This window comes from Mustela nivalis, assembly GCF_964662115.1.
Source record: "Mustela nivalis genome assembly, chromosome: 2".
NCBI classification, from domain to species: domain Eukaryota; kingdom Metazoa; phylum Chordata; class Mammalia; order Carnivora; family Mustelidae; genus Mustela; species Mustela nivalis.
The window spans coordinates 73,031,416-73,056,884 of NC_139021.1; the positions used below are offsets into that span (position 1 = coordinate 73,031,416).

Below are 25,469 nucleotides of genomic sequence, written 5' to 3' on the forward strand. Positions count from 1 at the left end.
ATGTAATTAGAAATCATATAAAGTTATATCTGACTACTTTCATTCTAAATAGTGTAATATGTATTTATGTTGTGGCCTGCAGCACAATTTTTGTATTTTTACTGCTGTGCAGAATAACACATCACACAATTTAAAAAATTTGATTCCAGTATAGTAACTCAACAATTCTATACATTACTCAGTGTTCATTATGGTAAGTGTACTTTTTTTTTGATAAGTGTACTCTTCATCCCCTTCACCTACTTCACCCATCCCCCCCACCCACTTCCCTTCTGGTAACCATCAGTTTTTCTCTATAGTTGAGTTCATTTCTTGGTTTGTCTTCTTTTCTCACTTTCTCATGTTCTGTTTCTTAAATTTCATATGAATGATATCATACAGTATTTGACTTTATACTCTCTAGATCCACCCATTTTGTTGTAAATGGCAAGATTTCATTTTTTATAGCTCAGTAATATTCTATTGTGTGTGTGTATGGATATGTATATACATATATTGTATCTTCTTTATACACTCATAAGTCCAGGACACTTGGTTTGTTTCCATGCCATGGTTATGTAAAATAATGCTGTTATAACCATAGGAGTGCATATATCTTTTTGAACTAGTGTTTTCATTTTCTTTGGATAAATATCTAATATTAGACTTACTGGGTCATATGGTAGTTCTGTTTTTAATTTTCTGAGGAAACTCCATACTGTTTCCCACAGTGGCTGTGCCAGTTTGCATTCCTACTAACTGTGCACAAGGGGTCTTCCTTCTCTACATCCTTACTAACACTTTTTGATTTTAGCCATTCTGACAGGTATAAGGTGATATCTCACTGTGGTTTTGATTTGTTGAGCATCTTTTCATGTCTCTGTTGCCCATCTGTATGTCCTCTTTTGAGAAGTTTGTTCATTTCTTCTGCCCCCTTTCTAACTGGATTACTTGGGTTTTCTGGTGTTGAGTTATTTCAGTTCTTTACCTATCTTGGATACTAACCCTGTATCAACCATGTCATTTGCAAATATCTTCTCCCATTCAGTAGGCTGTCTCTTTGTTTCGTTGATTATTTCCTTTGTTGTGCAGAGACTTATTTTGATGTAGTTTCAAGAGTTTATTTTTGGTTTTGTTTCCCCTGCCTCAAGAGACATACCTAGAAAAATGTTCTTTCAGCCGATGTCAGAGAAATTACTGCCTGTGTGCTCTTCTAGGATTTTTATGGTTTCCATTCTCACATTTAGGCCTTAATCAAATAGAGTTTATTTTTGTGTATGGTTTAAGAACATAGTCCAGTTTCATTCTTTTGCATGTAGCTATCCAATTTTCCCAACACTGTTTGTTGAAAAGACTTTGTCCAATTATATATTCTTGCCTCTTTTGTTGAAGACTAATTGACTGTATAATTGTGGGTTTATTTCTGGGCTCTCTATTCTGTCCCACTGTTCTATGTGTCTATATTTGTGTCACTACCATACTGTTTTGATGACTGCGGCTTTGTAGTATATCTTGACATCTGGATTGTGATACCTCCAGTTTTTTCTTTTTCAAGATTGCTTTGGCTGTTTAAGGTCTTTTGTGGTTCCATATAAATTTTAGAATTATTTGTTCTAGTTCTGCGAAAAACTGCATTACACAGTTTAATCCACTTTTTAATGGACAGACATTTGGACAGTTTATGAATAACAATGCCATGAATATTCTGGCAAATGCCTTTCTTAGCACATGTGTGCATGCATGTCTATTGGACATACAGCTAGAAGTAGAACCAATGTGTCACACAGTGGCATACCTTTAGCTTCAATAATTAATAGCAGTTTTCAATAGCATAGGTATTTCACACAGGAATAAATCTAATCAAAGATGTGTAAAACTCTATATTAAACACTGTAAAACATTACTGAGAAAAGTTAAAGATGAATTAAATTAAGAAAGGGATATACCAGGGTGCCTGAGCGGTTCAGTGGTTGGTTGTCTCTTTCTTTGGCTCAGGTCATCATCCCAGGGTCCTGGGATTGAGTCCTGTGTTGGGCTCCCTGCCAAGCAGGGAGCCTGCTACTCCCTCTGCCTCTACCCCTTCGCCCCACACGTGCTTGCTTGCTTCTTCTCTCTCAAAAAATTAAAATCTTAAAAAAAAAAAAGAAAAGAAAAGAAAGGGATATACCATGGTCATGGATTAGTAAACTCAATAATGTAAAAGTAGTAATTTTTCCCAAATTGACCTACAGATTAAAACTCAAAAAGATATGCAAAGGGCTAAAACCTTTTTTTTAAGATTTGTTTATTTGACAGACAAAGATCACGAGTAGGCAGAGAGGCAGGCAGAGAGAGAGAAGGAAGAAGGCTCCCTCCAAGCAGAGAGCCTGATGCGGGGCTCGATCCCGGGACTCTGGGACCACAACCTTAGCTGAAGGCAGAGGCTCTTGAAGAACAAGGAGGGGGGATCTGTTTTGTTGGATATCAAGCAACACAATCTAGCAGCCTGATGGAATAATATATATCTTGAAACATAAACATATAAAATCTAGAAGAAGATCCATGCATATATGGACACTAGATAAATGAAGAAGTTTACCCTGCAGTTCAGTGGGGAAAGAATTGCTGTTTCAGTAAATTGTGTGGGTCAGGTGGCCATCAATAGGGGAAAAATGAACTGCGACCTTAAAATTTCATGCTACATCCAAGAACCAATTCCTGGTAGACTCTAGATCTAAACATGCAGTTTCCAAAAGACAATGTTTTGTTTTTTTGTTTTTTAAATATTTTATTTATTTATTTGAGAGAGAGAGGGAGAGAGAGCAAGAGCACAAGAGGGGAGAATGTCAGAGGGAGGAATAGACTCTCCACTGAGCTGGGAGCCTGATGTGGGACTCAATCTCGGGACTCCAGGATCATGACCTGAGCCGAAGGCAGTTGCTTAACCAACTGAGCCACCCAGGCACCCCTGTTTTTTGTTTTTAACAACGGATTATCTCTAACATCCTGAGCATTCTGAGCTCAGTATCCCTTTCTAACTTTCTGTTGCTATACTAGCACAATATCCAGCACATACTGTGTGGTCAACATGTGTGTGCGTATTAACACACATGGATTTAATTGTATGGTTATAGTTTCTGGTATCCAGGGAACTCAGAAAACAAACTAGAGATACCCAAAGCTCAGAATGTAGCAAACCATAATTAAACACATGCATATTTATTTTCACTACAGATTGAAGCGTAGTACAAAGAAGCACTTAAATATATCTAAAGATTCTGGCAACTTCATCCACAATGCTTCTGGCCTTAAAGCAGTTTCTCCTTCCTTGGTATGGCCACACTGTCAAGTTGTATGATTCATCTGCCGCTCACTGTATGAGGAACGGCAGGGTTTTCACACATCCCTTTCCTTCCCCAACTGTTATTTTCACAGTTGCTCATTTTTGTCTTTCCAGCTTCAGCCTAAACAGAACCTCTTTAAAGAAGCCGACCTTGACCAACCCACCTGAGTAGGAATTTTCCCCCCACTTGCCTATTGTCCTCTATCATACATTCTATTCTATGTTTTACATCACAGTCCCCATTACTGCTTTTCATTATTTATTGACTGCATATTTTTAATCGCCTCTTTCCCCAATGGGGTTGCAAGCCTCACAAAGGTAGTAACTCTCTCAGTTTTGTTCAATACTCTCTAACTAACCAGGAGTCAGTACAATGCTTGGCACATGAGAGGTGCTAACTGTATGCCAGCATCTGTGCGACACACAGGTTCTACTTCTAGCTGTATGTCCAACCTACATGCATCCTATGCACCAAGAAGGGCATATGCCAGAATATTCAAGGCATCGTTATTCATAAACAATCTAAACACTCAAACAAATGAACTTTATGTTAAAATTTGAGTAAATGCCTTAACTACCTAAGTATTTTGAAGGTAGAGAAAGCATCGTAACTCCATATCCTGCATACCAGCAAGTCCTGTGGCCTGGAATGTATAAGGCATGCATTCCTGAAGTACTTATTTACTGAGTGGCAAAATAAAAACACTCTTACCTTGCCAAAGCTGCCTTTCCCAATAACTTTCAGGAAATCAAAGTCTGTTGGTTTAGCACTGAAAAAAATGAATGATGACAAGAATTAGCCTCCTCGAAACTGGAAAGATGTTAACTTTTTAAACATTTCTTAGCACCTCACTCTTTACTAAGAAAATGCTGGGCAAAAAACATTTTAGCATGAAGACTCCAGGTTTCACACATGTAGTTTCTCATCTTGAATATAAAATAGGTAATAATGGATAATAGTAAATATCTACTTGCTGATAAGACATTTTACAACTTTATTAAAGCCTTGTTAGGTTCTGCTTAAGACAGATTTCATTAATAGTCCCTTTGGGAGAAAAGGATAGACCTCTCTCTCTCTATATATATATATATAGTTTTGAAGTCAATTTTATTTAACCATAAACCTCACCCATGTTGTTAATAAGGACACTGAGTAACTATATAAATTAGTAATACATTCCAAGGACTACCTCATCTGGCAATTCTTTGGACATATAATAGCACTTATTGTGCATTACACATAAAAGACCTCTCTGCTTATTCTCATAGATGGTAATTCAGGAAATCCAGTAGAGAAACCAAAAGGATTACTACTTTTGTCCTTTTATTTATTGACCTGTCAGGTGAAAACAACATTGGCTGTAGGTACGCAAAAGCACATGGCAGCAGAAAGTTGAGCCAAAGCAGCCAGAAGAGCTTTTTCCTTCAACACACTCTGAATCCCAAGTTGGACTAGGGAGAGGAGAAAAACTCCATTTAGATTTTAAACTTCCTTAATTTTTCTTAAAACTTTTATTTATTTGAGAGAGAGACCACAAGCAGGAGGGGAAGGCAGAGAGAGAGCAAGAAGCAGACCCCTCCTCTGAGCAGGGAGGGAGCCTGACATGGGGCTCAATCCCAGGACACTGAGATCATGACCTGAGCCAAAGGCAGATGCGTAACCAACTGAGCCACCCAGGTGCCCCTAGGTTTTAAATTTTCTTTAATTCATTACCGAGATAAATGGTCAATTCAAACATGAGAGTAACACCAGGTCTAGGTTAAATAATAACAGGTAAAGATTAGGGAGATAAATACTTAACTAGGCTCAGGTGTTTTTCTTCTTCAAGAATCTGCTCTTTGGACTAGTTACTTTGTTCTTGAATGACATGCTGAGATACTGAAATAGTTTTTTTTAAACAAACGTAATAGCAAAAAATCATGCAAATTCCTCAATCATGCTATTCCTCAAAAGAGGCTAACTGAGACAAGACCCAAGGCCCCAGTGTTAATTGTTGGTGACAAATCCTAACTGAAAGTCAGTTTCTGTTTCTGTGCTGCCTGACCAACTCTGAGTATGGCAACAGAAAAGCAGCTTAAAACCAAACCTCCCCTTCCGGCTACCACCTCCCCCATTTCTTTGCTTTCCTTTGCAGTAAAACTCCTCAAGTAAGAGATCGAAATTCTTTGGCTATTCCTGCTATCCTCTCCCTTAATTCTCTCTCTCTCTTTTTTTTTAAAGATTTTATTTATTTGACAGTCAAAGATCACAAGTAGGCAGAGAAGCAGGCAGAGAGAGGGGAAAGCAGGCTCCCCGCTGAGCAGAGAGCCCGATGCGATGCGGGGCTCGATCCCAGGACTGAGACCATGACCTGAGTCAAAGGCAGAGGCTTAACCCACTGAGCCACCCAGGTGCCCCTCCCTTAATTCTCTCTTGAACTCCTTCCTATCAGGGTCTATATCCACCATACCACTGAAATGGCTTGCAAAGGTCACCAATGACTTATCAAGTCCAGTGGTCAATTCTCAACACTTACTTGCTTTACCAGCAACATTAACAGAGTGAATTACTACCCCCTTGAGACACTTTGTTCACCTGATTGTGTGACATCACATTCTCAGTTTTTCTACCTTACTGCAGCGGTGAATGACCCAATCCTTGGGCTATTTCTATCTGTCTTTACTCACTAAGTGGATCAAAAGGGTGAGGGAAACATTACATCCTGGGATAAAAGACAGACTACTTGAGAATGAATGTGGTGAACCTGAAGGATCATTATAAGCCAAGTACAGCAACACTATACGTTTTCCTAAACCATGGCAGATACCACTCATCAGTCAGGGCACTCCTCCAGCTGAGCCAAGATGTGGCCCTGGAATCCTCTGTATTCAGTGGTCTAACCTCTAATGAAATGCCGGAGTCGACATTCAAGATGAAGTCTGTATTTGCCTTCCCTGTGCTTAAGCAAATAAGGGACTATGAGAGGAACTGGTTAAAGCAGGTTTACTACCCTTTACTATGCTAATGTCTATCATGATTCCTCTGGAACAAGCTGGCTGACAACTAGGGTTTCAGCAGTAAATACTGAGTACCAGTCATACCCATTAAGCCTGTATGGATGCTTCTGTCAGAGTAACCTCCCAGGACTTAAGATCTCCTTAGAAATACAGTCTATTTCCATCCACTCCTCCGTGCTTAGCAAAATAAGTCAATCGGAGAAAGACAACTATCATATGATCTCCCTGATACGAGGAAGTGGAGATGCAACATGGGGGGTTAAGGGGGTAGGAGAAGAATAAATGAAACAAGATGGGATTGGGAGGGAGACAAACCATAAGTGACTCTTAATTTCACAAAGCAAACTGAGGGTTGCTGGGGGAGGGGGGTTGGGAGAAGGGGGGTGGGGTTATGGACATTGGGGAGGGTATGTGCTATGGTGAGTGCTGTTAAGTGTGTAAACCTGGCGGTTTACACAAATAAAAATATATTGTATGTTTATAAAAAATTAAAAAATTAAAAAAAAATAAACACACACACACAAAAGAAATACAGTCTATTGGCTTTACACACACACGCACGCGCACATTCATACACACACACACACACACACATTCATACACACACACACACACACACACACAAAATAATAGCGGGAAAAAATAGCAAAACAGCAGAACCCAATTACAATTGGTGGATTTAAAAACTCCTCAGAACTCTATCAAAGCAATGCAAAGCTAGAGCAGTAAAACAGGCAAGCATTTGATAGTATTATATTCACTATAACTATGATTATTATATTTTTCAGGGTTCTAGTTAAACTGGTCTAATTAAAGTGGTATGTACATACACAGGCACAAAAAAAGGTCTTCTCAGAATTCAATTAGAGGAGGTTTGAAACAGACTTACTGAGGATTTCCAGATGGTCCCAGGTTGATGTTCTGTGAGGTAGAGTGTAGCTGTTGGGATGGGGGAAAAAAAGCAGTAACGCTCTTATTGGAGTTTCAAGGTTATCAGTCAGTGAATGTTTCTGAAATAAAATATACTAACTCTGCCATAAATATTGGATGTACTGCATGTAAAAGAAGCCTGAAGTCCTCATTCTTAACAAATGTACTAACTTATTTGGAAACACACAATCAATATAATTACGATAAATTTCAAGAGCAGTTGTAAGGAAAAACACAAGGCAGAAACAAAGCTCACGGGTGTCAAATGAAGTACACTGGGGAAAGCTCCTTGGACAGGTAGGTGTAGAAACCACAATTTAGGAAGGATCATTTCTACATTTAAAAAGCTGGTTAAAATGGCTGTCTGTTTTTTCAAATTTTCAAGTAATTGTTTATTAATTTATGATATGGAAATGATAATATCATGATAATGAAGACTACTAAAGCTGGATTGAATTATAGGAGACAGACCTATTTCTAAATCAAATACATGTAGACAAGAGTGCTTTTCTTTCTAAGTCCACCCTGTAGTCAAATAAAAATTTTAAATAGCCTTTTCTCTCAATAATTAATATAGTAAATTCAATCCCTAATATTAATTTAGAAGTAAATCTTTACTTACTATGCCATAAAGCAATTTAACTAAAAAAAAAATTCTTGCTAATTAATAGCTAGAAATTTAACCCCAAATCCTGCAAGATTAATCTCGTGATCTTGTTAACGCGAGCACTTTTTATAAAACCAACTGTAAGTGAATTCTGCTTCACATAAATTCCCTTTGAGATTCCTTATGCATAGAGAATTAAAAGTTATAAATATCCCAAATATGCATACTTTTACTACAGCCCTGCATAATTATCCTTCAAGTAAGTTATAGATACGAGCTTTAAAAAATTTTTCTCTTTAATCAGAACCAAAAAATTTTACCTAAGCAATTTTTTATTAGAGACATACATCATACAGATTTCTACTTAAATTCATTTGAAACTTACCATCTCCAGAATGCAAACTACTTTTAAAAATAAAGGGCAAAGGTTCCTAAGCATAATGTATTTCTTCAATAATAACAATACTGCCACCAGCTTTTAACTTACAAAACAAAATTTCCTATCAATATCTCTACATGAAAAATCTTCATATAATACAGTTTCAGCCCCTAGAAGACAGAAATACAGAAGACCACACAATCTAGCACAAGACAAAAAAAAATGTATAAAAAAATCTGGTTCGAGAAATGAGAAGCATCCTGTTGTGCCATAATTTTAACATGGAGGAATCTTTTCTGTTTATATATTATATTGTTCCAGAGAATCTGATAACATAATACAAACTAAGTTACAATTTTGATAAATTTATTCTTTTAATGAAAGTGCAGAAAACTGATGGATCATTTTTTTTCTTTTTAAAGATTTAGTTCAGAGGGAGAGGAAGAGAGAGCTTCAGGGTGAGCAGGGGGAGGGGAAGAGGGAGAGACTCTTCAAACTGACTTCCCATTCAGTGTGGAGCCCCATGTAGGCAAGCCCACAACCCATGAAATTACGACCCGAGCCAAAACCAAGAGCCAGTCACTTAACCAACTAGGCCACCCAGGCCCCCCCAAATTGGATCACTTTTCTATTCAATTAACTCTCCTCATATAGATGAGGGAAGAGGAATTCAATAAGCATGGATTAAAGAATAGGACAACCTATATGCCCTGAATTGCACCAAGCACAATGATAATGGAAATTATTGGGAAATATAATCAGATAACTTTTTACTCTATCTACTATTTTTTTTTTAATTTTTATTTATTTATTTGACAGAGAGAGATCACAAGTAGGCAGAGAGGCAGGAAGAGAGAGAGAGAGAGGAGGAAGCAGGCTCCCTGCTGAGCAGAGAGCCCGATGCGGGACTCGATCCCAGGACCCTGAGATCACGACCTGAGCCGAAGGCAGCGGCTTAACCCACTGAGCCACCCAGGCGCCCCATCTATCTACTATTTTTAATGATTATACTACACCAAGGACGAGGTATAATTTATTAACAGTGAACACTAATAAAAAGCATAAGTTTCTTGACTTTTTTTGGCCTCTACTTTTCTCTCACTAAATAAGGTAAAAAGGTCCAGATGCCCTGAAAGATATTTTATGGCTATTAATTAAGTTATCCACATAGAAGTCTTTATCAAACAGCTACACCAGGGTGCCTGGGTGGCTCAGTCCGTTAAACATCCCACTGGTGATTTCGGCTCAGGTCATGATCTCATGGGTCTTGAGACTGAGCCACTGGTTAGGCTCTGCGCTTAGCAGGGAGTCTGCTTGAGATTCTCTTTCACCCTTTTCTGAAGATTTTTTTTTTTAATCCATATTTTAAAACTGCAAGAGATCCTAGTCCCAAGTTTCCGATTTTATGGATGAAAAAAGAGAAAGGAAATGAAATTCAGATCTGAATGAAACGTGGCAGAGAACAGGAACCAGAACCTGGGAAGGTCTCTTTAGTCTGGTTCTTACTTCAAAACCAGCTGTCTCCTACAGCAAGACAAGGTATTTTTCAAATGACCTTAACCTATATCCTCTCAACATGATTGCCAAGCAAAACATGGAAAATCAGGGTTACATACATTTTACTCTTTAGAATATAGTTTAATAGTTTCATCTTTTCCAATTAAAAACATATACTCATAGTTGGAAAATATGGAAAGAAAAAATGCTTTTGAAAAATCTATAACCGGGGTGCCTGGGTGGCTCAGTGGGTTAAAGCTTCTGCCTTCGGCTCAGGTCATGATCCCAGGGTTCTGGGATCGAGCCCCACATTGGGCTCTCTGATCAGGAGGAAGCCTGCTTCCCCCTCTCCCTCTCTGCCTGCCTCTCTGCCTACTTGTGATCTCTGTCTGTCAAATAAATAAATAAAATCTTAAAAAAAAAAAAGAAAAGAAAAATCTATAACCTTATTAACCAATGATTTTGCAAATATTACAGCAACTTCATGTAGTTTTTACTTAATGTTAAAAAACTGACTGGAATCATACTGTGAGAATATGCCTATAAAATTTTATACCCTGATTCCAGGTAACAGTATGTCAAAACTTATCCTAAAAAATATTCTCAAAATGGTACAGTATATAGGGAGAAACATTATTTAGTTAATATTTAAATTGATCCTAATTTTTCATATAAACTGTACAACAGTGAGTATTCTTTTCTGTGTGAGGAAACATTTCATTTGCATCAACTCCTAAATAACTTGAATATTTTCATGTTTGGTAAACATTGCCAAATTGTTTTCCAAAAGAGTTGCATAACATTATGCAAATGCCAGGAAAGCCTGAGGGTGCCTACTGTGCTCTACCCTTATCAGTCCGGAAATATTTTATTTACTTTACATTTTTGTTAATTTGGCAGAGAAAAAAATCTCTGTTGTACAAATTTCACTTGCTACTGGCACTGATGGATTGAACATTCCCCCACATATCAATTTACTAACAGTATTTCTTCATGCCTCTTTTCTCTTAATCTACTGGGATCTTATTAAGTGTCCTTTTTAAAAATCCATTTGTATGACATTTTTATATAATATTTTTCCTTCTTATGCCGTATTTATACAAGTGCTGTCCTAGTTTGTTTCCCTTTTGACAAGCTGCACAGATAAAAAATTAAAATACCTTTTATGCTGTCCTAGGACCAACCATGTCACAAATGGAAAAGATAAATCAGTTCTCTTAACTGAAAACCCTCTTGTGGCATCAGAGATGGAAAATTACAACTTTATAGTAGTCACAAAAAAAGAATAGGTCTATTTTCCAAATGAAGATTTTTAGCTGTGCGACAGTAACATTCTGATTCATGTTATCTTTTAAATCACAAAAACAGAACCATGACAAAATAAGACATTATAAAGACAAAAACACCCTTCAACCCAATACCTCTGATTTTTATGTCTATGTTAAGCAAACATATATAGTTTTCATCACTTTTTAATTATAAAGGTGTTACCATATTTATATATACTTTTTCATTATAATTTTAATTGCTAAATAATAATTCTCTGGGCTAAGTTTAACAATTTACCTTTTTCACATCACTTTCGAAAGTAAATGTTGAAAACATCTTTATAATATGCTACAGCTTATTCTATTTATCTATTTGTTATCACAATTGATTTAAAAAAATAAGAATATTCTAGTGTTGATTTCGAACACATACTGGTTATGTGCCTGTACCTACAGGAATACGACTTAGTTGATGCCAACTGGCATATGTATAGTGATTGGCTTTTTGAATATAAAAACTTAGCAATGTAGAGGAAGAAGTATTCAATTAACACAAAGGCCTTTCCTGCTGGTCTAAATTCAAAAAACAGCTTAAGTATGTTAATGATTATGAAGATATATAATGATAAAAAATTAAGATGTAAAGCAAAGGCAGAATATAAAATTGTACATACTATGCAATTAAAATTAGGTCACTAAAAAATCCTTATATATTAAGAGAAGGTTAGAAAGAAAACCACTAAAATATTAAAAATTACTGCTCTGGTTAGTGATAAGAAAGCAATACATCTATTTTTTTTTTTTTGAAGATTTTTTTATTTATTTGTCAGACAGAGAGTGAGCACAAGCAGAGGACTAGTGGCAGGCAGGCAGAGAGAGGGAGAAGCAGGCTCCCCAAGGAGCAGGGTGCCAGATGCGGGGCCTGATCCCAGGACCCTGGATTGTGACCTGCACTAAAGGCAGATGCTTAACCGAATGAGCCACCCAAGTGTCCCTGCATCTATTTTCAAAATTTCTACTAACAAACTTTCTACTATTCTACCTACTAAATTGCTAGTATGTATTGCTTTTTTATCACAGACGTACTCATTTTGTAAGTTTTATAAGAAATAGTAATCAGTAAAAGGTGAACACATTTGTTTTTATGTATTCTAGAGAGTAGAAAATTTACAATAGATGAAATTACATAATTTTAAGTATATGTTGCTGTAAAGTTGCCAGTAATTTCATCTTTGGGGAATGGTATTTTTTCTTTTAAAAAGATACAATCCCTCTTACTACCTTCTGAGTACTTCTTTCATCCTCATCTTCAGATGGATCTGACTGATGTTTTGGACTGTCCATTTGAAGGAATGCTCTGACATCTGGACTAAAAACAAAAATTAACTTTATTATGACTTTGAAAGCATTTCTATAGCTTTTCTCCCTTTTAAATTGAAAATAACCACAGTAATATTTAAAGAATGAAAGCCAATACAATCCGTCAATATTATTATAAAAGGAACAAAATGATTAATTTTTTAAAAATAGGGAATTCAACAAATGGTCAAAGCTATCAACAAGGCAGTTCATAAAGAAAAAGACCCAAATGGTAAGGACGATGTCTAGCTTAATTAATAATAGAAGAAATTCAAATTAAAACACTAATAAGATGTCATTTTATGTCCATTAACTGGCTAAAAGTTAGAAAGACAGATAACATCAGAAGTTGGTATGGATATAGGGAAAGAGACACCCTCATGCATTGCTAGTAAGAATGTGAAATGAGGCAACTTTTCTGAAAAGAAATTTGGCAATACTTGGTGTAACTGTGTCTGCATTTTTCCTGGGCCCAGAAATTCCAGTTCTAGGAATAAACCACAAAAAAAATTATGTGCAGTTTCAAAAGACACATAACTAGGATACTGACTGTAACTTTCTAATAGTTAATCAAAAGCAAAATAGACATCTGCCACTAGAGAAATTAGTAAGAAAGCTATGGTCACTGACCACAGAGAATTCTACTCAAGTCAGAAACAAGGTAGCACAGTATCATTTTTGTGTATATATATATTAAATATTCACAGACATGAAGCAACACTCAATAAAGCAAATTCCAAAGACATAACAAATACATGAAAATGGGTATCAATGGGAGGGATGATGAGATGAGTAGGAAGACCAAATATGAAGAGAAAAAAATGAGAGTAAAATACAAGAGAGGCCTTGGTGCACTAATGCAGAGAGGATTGCATTAATGACAACCCTGAGGGATGATTTAATCCCTGTATCTGAGGTTTCTCTTCCTCACATTGTCTTTAATGCTTAAGTAAAATATAGATTCATTGTAGGAAATTCAGAAAAATGAAAAATAATTTTTAAAAAACAGTAGGGTTGATGAGAATGGATAATAGCCACTGTGGAAAAAAGAGTTTGGCAGTTCTTCAAAAAGTTAAACATAGAATTTCCATGTGATTAAGCAATTCCATTCCTAGGTATGTATCCAAGAAAAATAAGAACATATTCACACAAAAACTCACAAATGTTCATAGCAGCATTATTCACATAGCCAAAAAGTAGAAATAACCCAAATGTCTATCAGCTAATGAATGGACAAACAAAATGTAGCATATCCACACAATGGAATATTATTTTGTCATAAAAAGGAATGAAGTACTGACACATGATATTCCATGGATGAACGTCAAAAACATTAGGCTAAAAAAAAAGACGAAAAAGGTCATATATTATAAGACTGCATTTTATGAAATGTCCACAGTAGGCAAACCCATAGTAATAGAAAAGCAGATTAGTGGTTGCTAAGGTTTGGGGGAAATTCAAAAGTACTGCTAACCCTTCAACAACTTGAGGGTTAGGGACAGCAATGCCCCATGTAGTTGAAAATCCATGTGTTACTTTTGATTCCCCCCAAATTTAACTACTGACAGCTTGCCGTTGACCCAAAGCGTTACCACTAACATAAAGAGTTAACACTTACTTTGTGTTATATGTATTACTTACTGTATTCCTAGAATAAAGGAACCTACAGAAAATCTTAAAAAAACCACAAGAGAAAATGTATTTACAGTACTGTCCTGAAGTTATCAAAAAATAACCAGGCATAAACAGACCCACAGTTCAAATCCATGTTGTTCAAGGGTCAATTGTAGTCTCTCTGGAGTGATGGTGTTACATTAGCCTTGAGGCAACAGAAATGGATAGTTGTGATGGTTGAACAGCAATGTGATTATATTAAATACCACAAAATTGTATACTTTAAAAATAATTAGAAGGGTGAATTATATTTATGTGAATTTTATCTCAATAAAAAAATTTTTTATTCTTTTTTTTTTTTTTTTTTTAAACAAACCCTTAAGTCGAGGGAGGGATGACTTTAAATAAATTGCTGCGAGGGAACTGCTCTGCTATGAACGAAGCCCCGACCCAGAAGCAGGCCGTCTCTGAATGTTTTAGCACCAGGTTCCCCACAAACATGCGTTGCGTGATGGGCAAAGAGAGGTGCAGCCTCCTTTCCGGCCGCGCCCCGTTTCCCGAGATGAGGGGCTCTCTGCACCCAACCCCAGTCCTGACGCGTGGCGGTGTACGCCACGCCACGCCACGCAGGGCATATGCAGTGGCCTGCCGGCAGGGACCACATCATACCAGCCATCTTAGGCCATCCAAGGCCAACCGAGGCCAATTGAGGCTCCACAGCCTTGCCCTATCGTTCGCCTGAGTGGGATTCTGATTTAGAGGCCCTCCGTCATAATCCCACAGATGGCAGCTTCGCCCCATTGGCTCCTCAGCCAAGCACTAAAAATTTCTTTTAAAGGTGAAGTTGAGGATCTTCAATCTTAACACACAGAGGCAACTTTTACTAATCTTGGTGGTATTTTATTTCAAGATTTTCCTGCACTGTTAAGACCATTCTGTATTTAAAATATTTTGATCTTAACTATTTTTCACCTAAATATTACATCATAAACATTTCCCCATGTTGTTAAAAACTCCTTGTGAACAGTCACTCTTGATAGATGTATGATGTTGTATAATAAGAGTGCACTAAATGTTACTCAATGATTCTTTAGCTTTAAGATATATATATAGATGGCCTCCAACTTTTTACTATATAATTTACACTGCTATAAATGTTGCCATTGATAATCTTCATGCACAACATTTAGAACTGCATTTAGCATTTTCACTATAGGTTTTTAAAAATACACTGACTTATAAATAATTTTCAGGATTTAAATACAGTTTGTTAAGCTGATTTCCAGAGAGGTTATATTAATTTATTCTTTCCCAGCAGTATATGAACATTGTAAAGATTCTCTCTAGCTCTTGTTAGCATTAAATATTAGTTTATATTACTATCTTTAATAATATAAGTGAAAATAGTAATTTAAAGAAAAGGCACTCAACTTTATTAGTAATCAGTGAAATACAAATTAAAGCAACAATAAGTGACCATGACCCACTCATCAGAATGTCTAAAACTGAAGAAACTAACAATACTAAGTGTTGGTGAGGTGAGCAGTGATCTCAGACATGGATAGTGGAAGTATTATCTGGGACAATCACTTTGGAAAACATATTTAACATTATCCCCTAAGGTTAAACATATACACTGCAACCCAGAAGTTCTACTCCAGATTTATCACATGTTTGCACATGTGCACTAAAAGACATGTTAATGGCAACATTATTTGTAACAAAATAAAAATAACTCAAATGTGCATCAGCAGTAAAATGGATAAACTGGAGTATATTCATACAATGGGCTATTATAGAGCAGTGGAAATCAATAAATTCTATTTGTCCAACAACATATTTGTGTTTATATTTGTGTCCAACAACATAAATGACTCTCACATGATTGAAAACAAGCCAGATATAGAATACATGCTGTATGATTCCATGTATTATAAAGTACAACAATGGCACCTTAATCTATCCTGCTAAAAATCAGGAGAATCATTAACTTTGGGAAGGAGGGAAGGAAGAGAGTTTCAGAGGAGGCATGTGAGGGGTTTCCGGTATGCTCGTAATGTTCTATTTCTTGGCCTCAGGGGTGGGAACATAGATGTGTTCAACTTCTCGTAGTTCATTAAGTTGTATAATCATGATTTGTGCTCTTTTCTGTATGTGTTATCCTGCAATAAAGCTAAAATAAGGTATTTTTACTCGTATTTGCATTTCTTATATAAGGAAATACTCAGTTTCTCTGGTAATTAACCAGCCACTTGTATCTCCTCTTTCATAAATCATTAATGTGCTTTGTCCATTTCTTTTGGTGTCTTAAGTGTGTACTATCTGTACAAGCTCTTTCTATATTAAGCAAATTTTATCTATTGTCCTTTACTATGGGAAGATTTTCCTACATTTTTGGTTTTTAATTTCACTTGTGATTTCTGGGGTTCAAAAGTTTTTATTTAGTCAAACATCATTGTTTTACTTTACAATACATCATGCGCTACTAACATGCTCAGAAAACCCTTTATTTAATCTAGAAATCACAGATGTAAGTATTAACCTATCTTATTCCAGTTTTTAAATAATTCTAAACATAAATTTTAATAAAAAGTTTTAAAATAAGCAAGCAGAGGTATTTTTAATTTTTAGGTAATCTCTACACCCAACATGGGGCTCGAACTCACAACCGCAAGATCAAGACTTACACATTCCGCTGACTGAGCCAACCAGTACCCCATTAAGTAAAGGTATTTGTAAAGTGCATTTCCTTAACACAGGAGAAACAGGTACACAGTAGGTGTTCAAGATACACTTGATGACTGGCTTCTCTTCTTGCTCTCGTTAATCTATTTCATAGTTTGAGGTATAGAGTAAAAGTGTGAAAATTAACAAAGCTCTATCAACACCAAGCTGAGATTCAGAAAATATAAAATGTCATTTTTTATTAAAAAGAAAATGTCAGTTAAAAATTAAGTTTGAAAAATCTCTTGGCTATTTATTTTTGGAATTCTATAAATGTCCTCTACCCTGAATGCAATGGTGGCATTATCGGTTATATAGGTACATAAAAATCCATTAGGTTATATACTTAAGAATTATGTATTTTATGGTATAATGTTAAAATGAAAGTAATCAAATTGCTTTTAATTGACTTTTAATACCAAATATAACATCTCTGAAATGCTATAGTTCCAGATCCAGAATCAATATTTAGAATTTGATACATAGAGGTAGAGGTTCTGAGTAACACTTCAAAATGCCAGGAGAAATAATCACCAGCAACAACATTTGTTCTATATTTATTCCATGTGAGGCTCTGTCAAAGAAGACAAATTCAACCTCTCGATTTATGAACTCTATTTCAAACAAGCCACTAATGTGACAATCTGAAGTAATCTCAAGTGCAGACAGGAAAAATTAATGGTTAGGGAGTGGATCTAAGCTGAAGACCCAAAAATGAAAACACATGTCAAGCCATGGATCTACCTGTATGTTCCTAGGTATTTCTGATATGACTCACCTTTCCAGCTTAGTGGCATGAGACCCACACAGGGCTGGGAAAGCCCCTTGTTAAGTGGCTGCCTGCAGTTCTGGGTGGCGAAGGCCTGGAGACCTTGTCTGGGTCAAGAGAATACTGCTCCACATGGAACAAGGATAGTGGCATGTGTGCATGACCTTTGCCAACTCCTTCAGCCTTATCTCCTTTCTGAAAACCTACTCCATATTCTAGTCACTGTGAAATGTAAACACTTAAATGTCTTCAACATGTCCGGCTTTTTGTAGATTCCATTACATGTACTACTCCTTTTGCCTGGATGTACTCCCTACCTTTTCTTGAACAACTGCACATCCTTTAAATCCCAGGAAGACTTGTTTGCCCTCCTCCCAAGGAAAGCTGGCCACATTTTTCTCCATTGTCTTCTAGTACCTCTATCATAAAACTTTCTTACCTTTAATTGCTTGTTTACATGTCTGTTTCTCCCACTAGACTGGGAGCCTGTGCCTCTGGCAGGTTTTTTCATTACCAATGCATAGAGCAGATACTTAATAAGTTCTTTTTAAAAAAGTTTTTATTTAAACCAAACTATGGAAAGAGCCCAGATGTCCACTGAGAGATGAATGGATGAAGATGTGGTGTATATGTGTACACATACACATGCACACACACACATAGACACACAATGGAATATGCAGCCATCAAAAAAAGAAAACCTGGCATCTGCAACAACATGGATGGAGCTAGAGGGTATCATGCTAAGCGAAATAAGTCACTCAGAGAAAGACAATTATCATATGATCTCACTGATATGCAGAATTTAAGAAACAAGGCTGAGGATCACACGGCAAGAGAGGGAAAAAATGAAACGAGACGATACCAGAGAGGGCGACAAACCATACAAGATCTTAATCTTAGGAAACAAATGGAGGATTTCCGGAGGATAGGAGTATAGGGAGATGGGGTGGCTGGGCGATGGATACTGGAGAGGGTATGTGTTGTGGTGAGCACTATGTATTATGTAAGACTGATGAATCACAGACCTGTACCCTTGAAACAGATAATACACTATATGTTAAATAGAAAAATAAATAAATAAATAAAAATATATAAATCGCTGAGCATATGTCAAAAAAACAAACAAAAACAAAACAAAACAAAACCTCAAAAACCAAACAAAATAAAATTCTGATGAGCAATTTAAAAAAGGTTTTTATTTAAATTTGAGTTAGTTAACATATAGTGTAATATTAGTTTCAGGTGTACAACACAGTGATTTATAAATGCTTTCTGAATATAATTAGAAAAATTACATTACTCTGTACTATGTAACTCTGTACTATGCAAAGTTCTTTCAAGTTTAATCTACAAAGCTAATACAAGTACAAAAGAAAGACAGACAATAACTAGGGCCTTGAATAGATGGGGCCTTGAGTTGATGGAGGGAAAAGAAGATTAAGAACACCAGGGGAAAACTGCTTGAGGATTTTACAAACACATACAGCACAATAATATTCCAAGGAATGTATAAAATCTTTATCTGTAGCTTATTCAAGATTCTTAAATTGGGCTTCAGCACCTCTTCAAAACACAATGAAAATTACTTACTGGTTGTAAAGTTCTGGATACCTAACTAAGTTCTGAATGAATTCATTCAGTCCTGCTCTTCTTTGTTTAATAAAATCTGTTAAGAGAGACATAAACTATTAGGATTATTTACGTCAGACTATGATTATCAATACAGTTATGTAAGAATGGACAATGAAAAGAGTGCATTTTCATCAATAAGCTATTCCTTAATTCATGTTTCTTGATATACAATAATACTTAAAAATATATATATTTAAATATATAAATACAATGATTATAAAATTAAAATCAAGCAGAAAACATATCTCCCAAAAGAGAACTCTCCAAAGAAATGTCCAATTTAGGTTCTAAATAAATTCACTATAAAACTTAAAGAGGGGCTTTGCTTTGCCCAACTCCTCAAGTACTATCATGTAATGAATAAAAATTAACACAATGACACTGGTGATGGAAAATTGCACTAATTTAAAAAAGTAACAAGAATTACTGGAAATCCTTGTAACTGGTTAACTGAGTATCAATTAACCAGTTACAAGGATTTCCAGTAATTCTTGTTACTTTTTGGTGAGTATCACCAAAACTTGGCTGCTAAAAAATTCCCCCTGCTAAACATCCCTTGAAAAATACAATGGAACAATTTTCTAAAAAACAACTGTCTAGCAACTTCAAAGTGTTTTGACTTGATAATTAAGGATTATGCATCAGCAGGTTAGCAATAAAGGTTAAGCACAAAAGTTTCTTTGAATTAAAAATACTTTATTCAAGCATCTTTGCTACTTACTAGTTAACTGACCTTGAACCTCTCTGAGATTTAAATCCTTACTTGTAAAATGATACAATTTTAGACCTCTTAATGCTGTTATAGGATTGAGACAATGCATATTAATTTACAGTAAAATGTTGGTAGACAGAAAGAGCACAATCTTTAGCTATTACTATTTTTGTTATTGTTGTTGTTATTTATTGTTGTAGGGTTACAAATCCACCAACCTAAACCCTAATTCTTAAGAAATATACTCTAAAAATGGAAAAAAAAAAAAAAACCCAGAATGCTTGAGAAAGTGTCTCAAAGGGTGAATTTCTCAATAAAAATCTATAAACATTATTCAACTCAAGAATGAGTTTTGGTGGCTCAGTGGTTTAAAGCCTCTGCCTTCGGCTCAGGTCATGATCCCAGGCTCCTTGGATCGAGCCCCACATTGGGCTCTCTGCTTGGCGGGGAGCCTGCTTCCCTCTCTCTCTCTCTCTGCCTGCCTCTCTGCCTACTTGTGATCTCTCTGTCAAATAAATAAATAAATAAATAAAATATTAAAAAAAAAAAAAGAATGAGTTTTGGTTTAGTAAAATGGTTTCTATGTAATAAAGGTTTTAATGTACAATGTTTGTCACCAAAATTATGGGTTGTTTCTAGTCACTTAGGTTTATTTCCATTTCTTAAAGGTAAGGTATGGCTATAAAAGAAAAAATATAAGTCAGATCTGGTCTGTTAGATCCAAATGCACTTAGTACTTTTTTTCTTGTTAAACTGTGAATTTCTTGAAGAATTTCAGGATGGTATCTTATAAAACTCTTCTAAGGGCATTCTTCTATTTACCACAGTGTAAAGCTTAGGTAAGGTTTAGGTGAGGTTTACATTAGAAACTACACTTGAAACCGTTATTTTTCAGGAACTGAACGTAGTAACATAGGAGAAAGCTAAAATGAATGACTACATTTGAGATAGAGAAAAGTTAATGATTATAGGGATGCAGCTCTAACCTGTTCTGTGGATACTTACTAAAGGTACATTTTACATTGGGAGATCATTGTAAGAGTAAGTTTCTGTCTTTAGTTGAGCTACAGCCCATGCTGCAGTAAGTATAACTAGACCTTCCATTTCGTTGCTGACTTTGAACAGTTTTTAAAAGCCCTTATGGAAAACCCAAAATGAGAAAGAAGTCAGTAATGAAAAAAGAAGCCCTACAGTAGTCAGAGATTTGAGGAAATTTCAAGCTTAATTTGTAGATAAACGTTAAGCATGCAACAAATATCTTTAAAAATCCCAGGTAAGATTAAAATGGATACAAGTCCATTACTGGGTGAGTCCCAAGAATTTATATACAGCTGACATACTGTCTTTAAGAATTACAGTTAGAGATTAATATATATACATATAGGCTTGTGCACGCGAGAGGGGGTGGAGGGGGAGAGGGAAAGAATTCCAAGCAGGTTCCACATTGTGTGGGATTCGATCCCACGACCCAAGGATCATGACCTGAGCTGAAATCAAGGGTCAGATACTTAACCACTACTGAGCTACCTAGGAGCGCCTGGAGAGATATATTTTTAAAAATCTCTCCAATGAAGAACTTAAGTGAATTTATCTGTTGTAACTCAAAAGAAATTTCAGTTAGAGACTGAAATCAATGTTTAGACAATAAAATGAGAGTTTTAGTCTTTAGAGTACATACAAAAATGACCTATACAGATTTCTCTGTCATTTCACTATTTCAAGAAAAATCAACTAAGAGGACACAATTTCCAATACTGTGGGACAACAGGAAAAAAAAATCACTAAACTCTGAAGTAAGGAGGCCTTGAGTTTTAATCCTAATACTGCCACTCGTGGCCAGCATGCCTAATTATACTCACCACCAAAAGTATTTAGAGCTCCCAGGGACCAGATTTTTTTTTTTTCAGTCCTAACCCACACTTTTCAGATTAGGTTAAGATTTTTGTAATGTTCCAAACAAGTTATCTAAAATTTTAAAATAGAATGTACATAATAATATTGTGAATTTTGTTTTAAAAGATAACATGCATAAATCGGACAATAAAGTGAAAAGAGAAATAAACAAACCTGGATGAATGTAATTCTGCTATATATTAGCTGTGTGGCTGATCTTTGCTAAGTCTCTACTTTCCTCATGCATGAAATGGAGGTAAAAAAGCTACTTTACAGTTAGGAACTCAAATAATGGCACAGTTATTATTATTACTACTGCTACTGTTATTATATTATTAAATTACTATATATATGTTATTATATGTTACTATTATAATGGTAGCAGCATTTTAAAAAACAGCCTACTATAGGGAAAGAACACTGGAATCAGAGGGTAAGATGTAATTAAATCTCACTTGTGCCACTGCCTAGTTTTCTAACCACAGACTCCTCCCTTCTTTAATCTGTCAAGTAGGGGATAGAATTAGATGATCTGTAAGCTCTCTTTATAGCTATAACATTTTGGGACTCAAAATAAAAGTCATCTGACTGAAGGAAAAAAAAAAAAGGAGTAACATGGTTAACAAAATTACTGTACCTAATTCAGAATCACCAACTATTTGAAAGTTTAAGTTCTAAGAGAAGTGATTTTTTAAAAATCTTTAACCTAATATTAAGTAGACCTTCCAAAATAAGTGACTAGTTGAAAATAACATGCATGGATACATTTGTTCATTTGTTCACCAATCAGCTATTAGACACTTCACCCTGTACAAGGCACTAGAAATACAAAAATGTTTAATTAAGACATGGTACCTATACTCAATAAGTTCAAATTCTAGTGGAAAACAAATTTAAACAAGTCACTCCTTCAGCACACCAAAGGAACAGAGAATTCACAAGCTGCTATGAGAACAAAGAGGCTCCTCAACTCTGCCCAGGGACTAGCACTTAAGAAAAATTTCCTGAGGCACTGGTACCTACACCAAGTCTTATGAAGAACTAGATGGGTACAATGTCTTGGCTTCAGAAGGATGCAAAGACTAGAATAATAATGGAGAGTTATTTTGTACAAACCTAGTTCTCTTCAATTAGTAAGCGTTAAAGAAATAAAAGTGGTTTATATACAAGCCGTGGAAGGATCATGCCTTTAAAAAAATATTTTATCTTTAGCCCTTAACCAAGTGTTATTAAAGGTACTTAACTCATGTTAAGTGATGTTTTTGTGAAGGGATAAATAAAATACTGAGCAAATAGTTATATATTCTAACATTCATATTCTCTAAATTTCACAAGCTCTATCTTTTATTGGACTCACACTGATTTTGTTATTTTATATACTTATTTTTCAGTAGTTAAGATAAAATAAACTTGTTTTTTTTTTAAACTTCAAAAAAAACAGTAGTTTATATACTGACCTCAGGATCCTACTGGCAAAAGGCTTGATATTAAAAGTATAGGTATCTCTGTGCTCTCTACAGAAAGATCCTTAAATTCAAAATGAAACTTTAACTCTGGAAATTACAGGCAGAAATAACTCTTAAAATCTACCTTCAGATATATAAAACTTATCTTAGAGAGGTTGGCAACCATCAGAATCAAGAAGTGAAGACAAGAATATGGAGACATCCTCTTAAACTATGACATAAGAACACAGAGATATCTCTATCTCTTTGTCTTCTTCCCAAGACGAAATGAAATGATTCTATCACTAGGTTCAACTAAGGGCTCTCCAGAACTCTAGCCTGAGTTCAAGTCTTTATTATCAAAACACAGTTCGACTCCTCTCAGATGTCTTTCTGCCACTTCACAGTAACTCATTCTCTCGTTCACCCAGTCTTGACACCTCACTTGTCTCTCATTCTCTTCTCTACATCTACTTTACCTAAGCAATCACCAAGATTTCTTTTAAGATTTTCTTTATTTATTTGACAGAGAGAGTAGACTTCTTAGAGATTTTTCCTTACAAGAGTTCCTGCATACTGCTCCATTTATAGCTCATTTCCACACCAGTCTTCGTTCTGATTATCTAATGTGAGGTCTATTGAAACAGTCCCTTAGCCAGTGTTCTAGCCTCTATCTTGTCTCTTCTCTCTGCTGTGCCTACTGTGTATCACACACTATCGATTTCACGTCGTTCTTCATACTCTCTTTACCCAAATAGGGTAGGTACTCTAGGACTAACATGTTGTCCATGATGATGTTTTTCAGCCTGTGCTCTGCAGACACATTTCACTGTTCTACCAACAAAGCAGCTCCCTTTTTATCTGTTTGAGACAGGACATATTCTGCAAGAGATATCACCGGGAAAAAGCATTCTGCAGTTAAAAACAAAATTAGTACAAAGGCACTGGCCTACAGAATCAATTCTGCAGAATGTCCAGTCTAGCTTTGTTGTGGCAACTCAGTCTTCTGACTCTATGAACTATGCTTCTGAGCAAGAGCTGCCTCTTTTTAATTTGCTTCTTTTTATTAATGAATTCCTTTATTCAAGTAATATTTATTGAAAACCCAAGATCTACCAAGCACTATAAATCGATAAAAAAACAAATATCAATGTTCATAAAATCTACAGCCAGATGAGACAGACTGGCAATGACAATGAAGTGTGCTAAATTCTCTCAAGGGAAAAAAATTCTACACATAACAGGGGAAGTAAGAACCCTCTCCAATCCTAAGGTTCATAAAGTGTAAAATAATGAAGAGCCTCTAGTTGAGAGGGCTATAGGGAATGATCCAGCCACCTCAGGGGAAAAAACCAAGTTTAATTAAAGCAAGAATATAAAAGAAATATGAAAAAGATGAAGGATAAAAAGGAATTTGCTAATCATGGACAGAATTTCACAGGGCACAGTGGGAAAAGGTTTGAGAGGTAAAGAAATGATAGAAGACTGAGTTGCAGAGAAGATGTCCAATCAAGATAAGTGATGTGAGAACTTGTGTCTTGAGTAGAGATCCAAGAAAGCAGACATATATAGAATCATAGGTTTAATGGGTTACAAGGCTACAAGCAAATTAGTTACAAAGGTAAGCCAGATAGATGATAAGGATAGACAGCACTCTAGCTCATCAGGATTCACCTGTAGCACAGATAGACAGCTTTTCTCATCTGCATAAGGAGGTTATGTGATGGATAAGGAGACCTCTGTCTCTCTGTAAGCAGCCATTTGTAACCTGGACTGCTACTATGTATTCAAGTGAAAGAAGTTCCAGACTTGAGGCTTCAGACATACAGCTCCAGACTCCTGACAGCCCTGTTTCATGAGGCTTCCTAAGGGTGAACAATAGGACATTTTCTTAGTATCCCATTCAGAGCCTTGCAGAGTTCTTGTGTATACAGTATATATTTAATAAATATTCTGGATGTAACAAAGAATGTCCTTCATGGTTACAAAAGTACCCCCAAATTATCCTTAATGACCTATAAATTTACCTGAAGCTAGACTGCTGGAATTTAATTTCCAAATCTGACACTTACTAGCTGTGACCCTGGGCAAATTAATTAACCTAAATGTGCCTCAATTTCCTTACCTATAAAACAGTGATGATAATAAGAACACCCACCTCAAAGGGTTTTGTGAGGACTTAATGAATTAAAAGATCCAAACATAAGCAGTAACCTCTTCAACATAAGCCACAGTTATTTCTTTCAAGACAAATCTCCAAAGCAAGTGAAACAAAAGCAAAAAAAAAACTTTGGGGACTTCATCAAGATAAAAAGTTTCTGCACAGAAAACGAAATAGT

The 25,469-nt window shown here is 35.8% G+C and overlaps 1 protein-coding gene across 3 annotated transcripts in view; it reads right to left on the bottom strand.

The window, feature by feature from the left end:
- The window catches only part of LOC309858835 (serine/threonine-protein kinase Sgk3), a 144,811-nt gene that overhangs the window by 30,163 nt on the left and 89,179 nt on the right, over window positions 1–25,469 (bottom strand). For all 3 annotated transcript variants that reach the window (XM_082719131.1, XM_082719130.1, XM_082719132.1), the window contains exons 5-8: window positions 19,039–19,114; window positions 12,261–12,348; window positions 7,188–7,237; window positions 4,014–4,071 (exon numbers count right to left, since the gene is read on the bottom strand). In XM_082719131.1, the coding sequence (XP_082575257.1) occupies window positions 4,014–4,071; window positions 7,188–7,237; window positions 12,261–12,348; window positions 19,039–19,114 (272 nt within the window). The remainder of the gene's footprint in view (window positions 1–4,013; window positions 4,072–7,187; window positions 7,238–12,260; window positions 12,349–19,038; window positions 19,115–25,469) is intronic.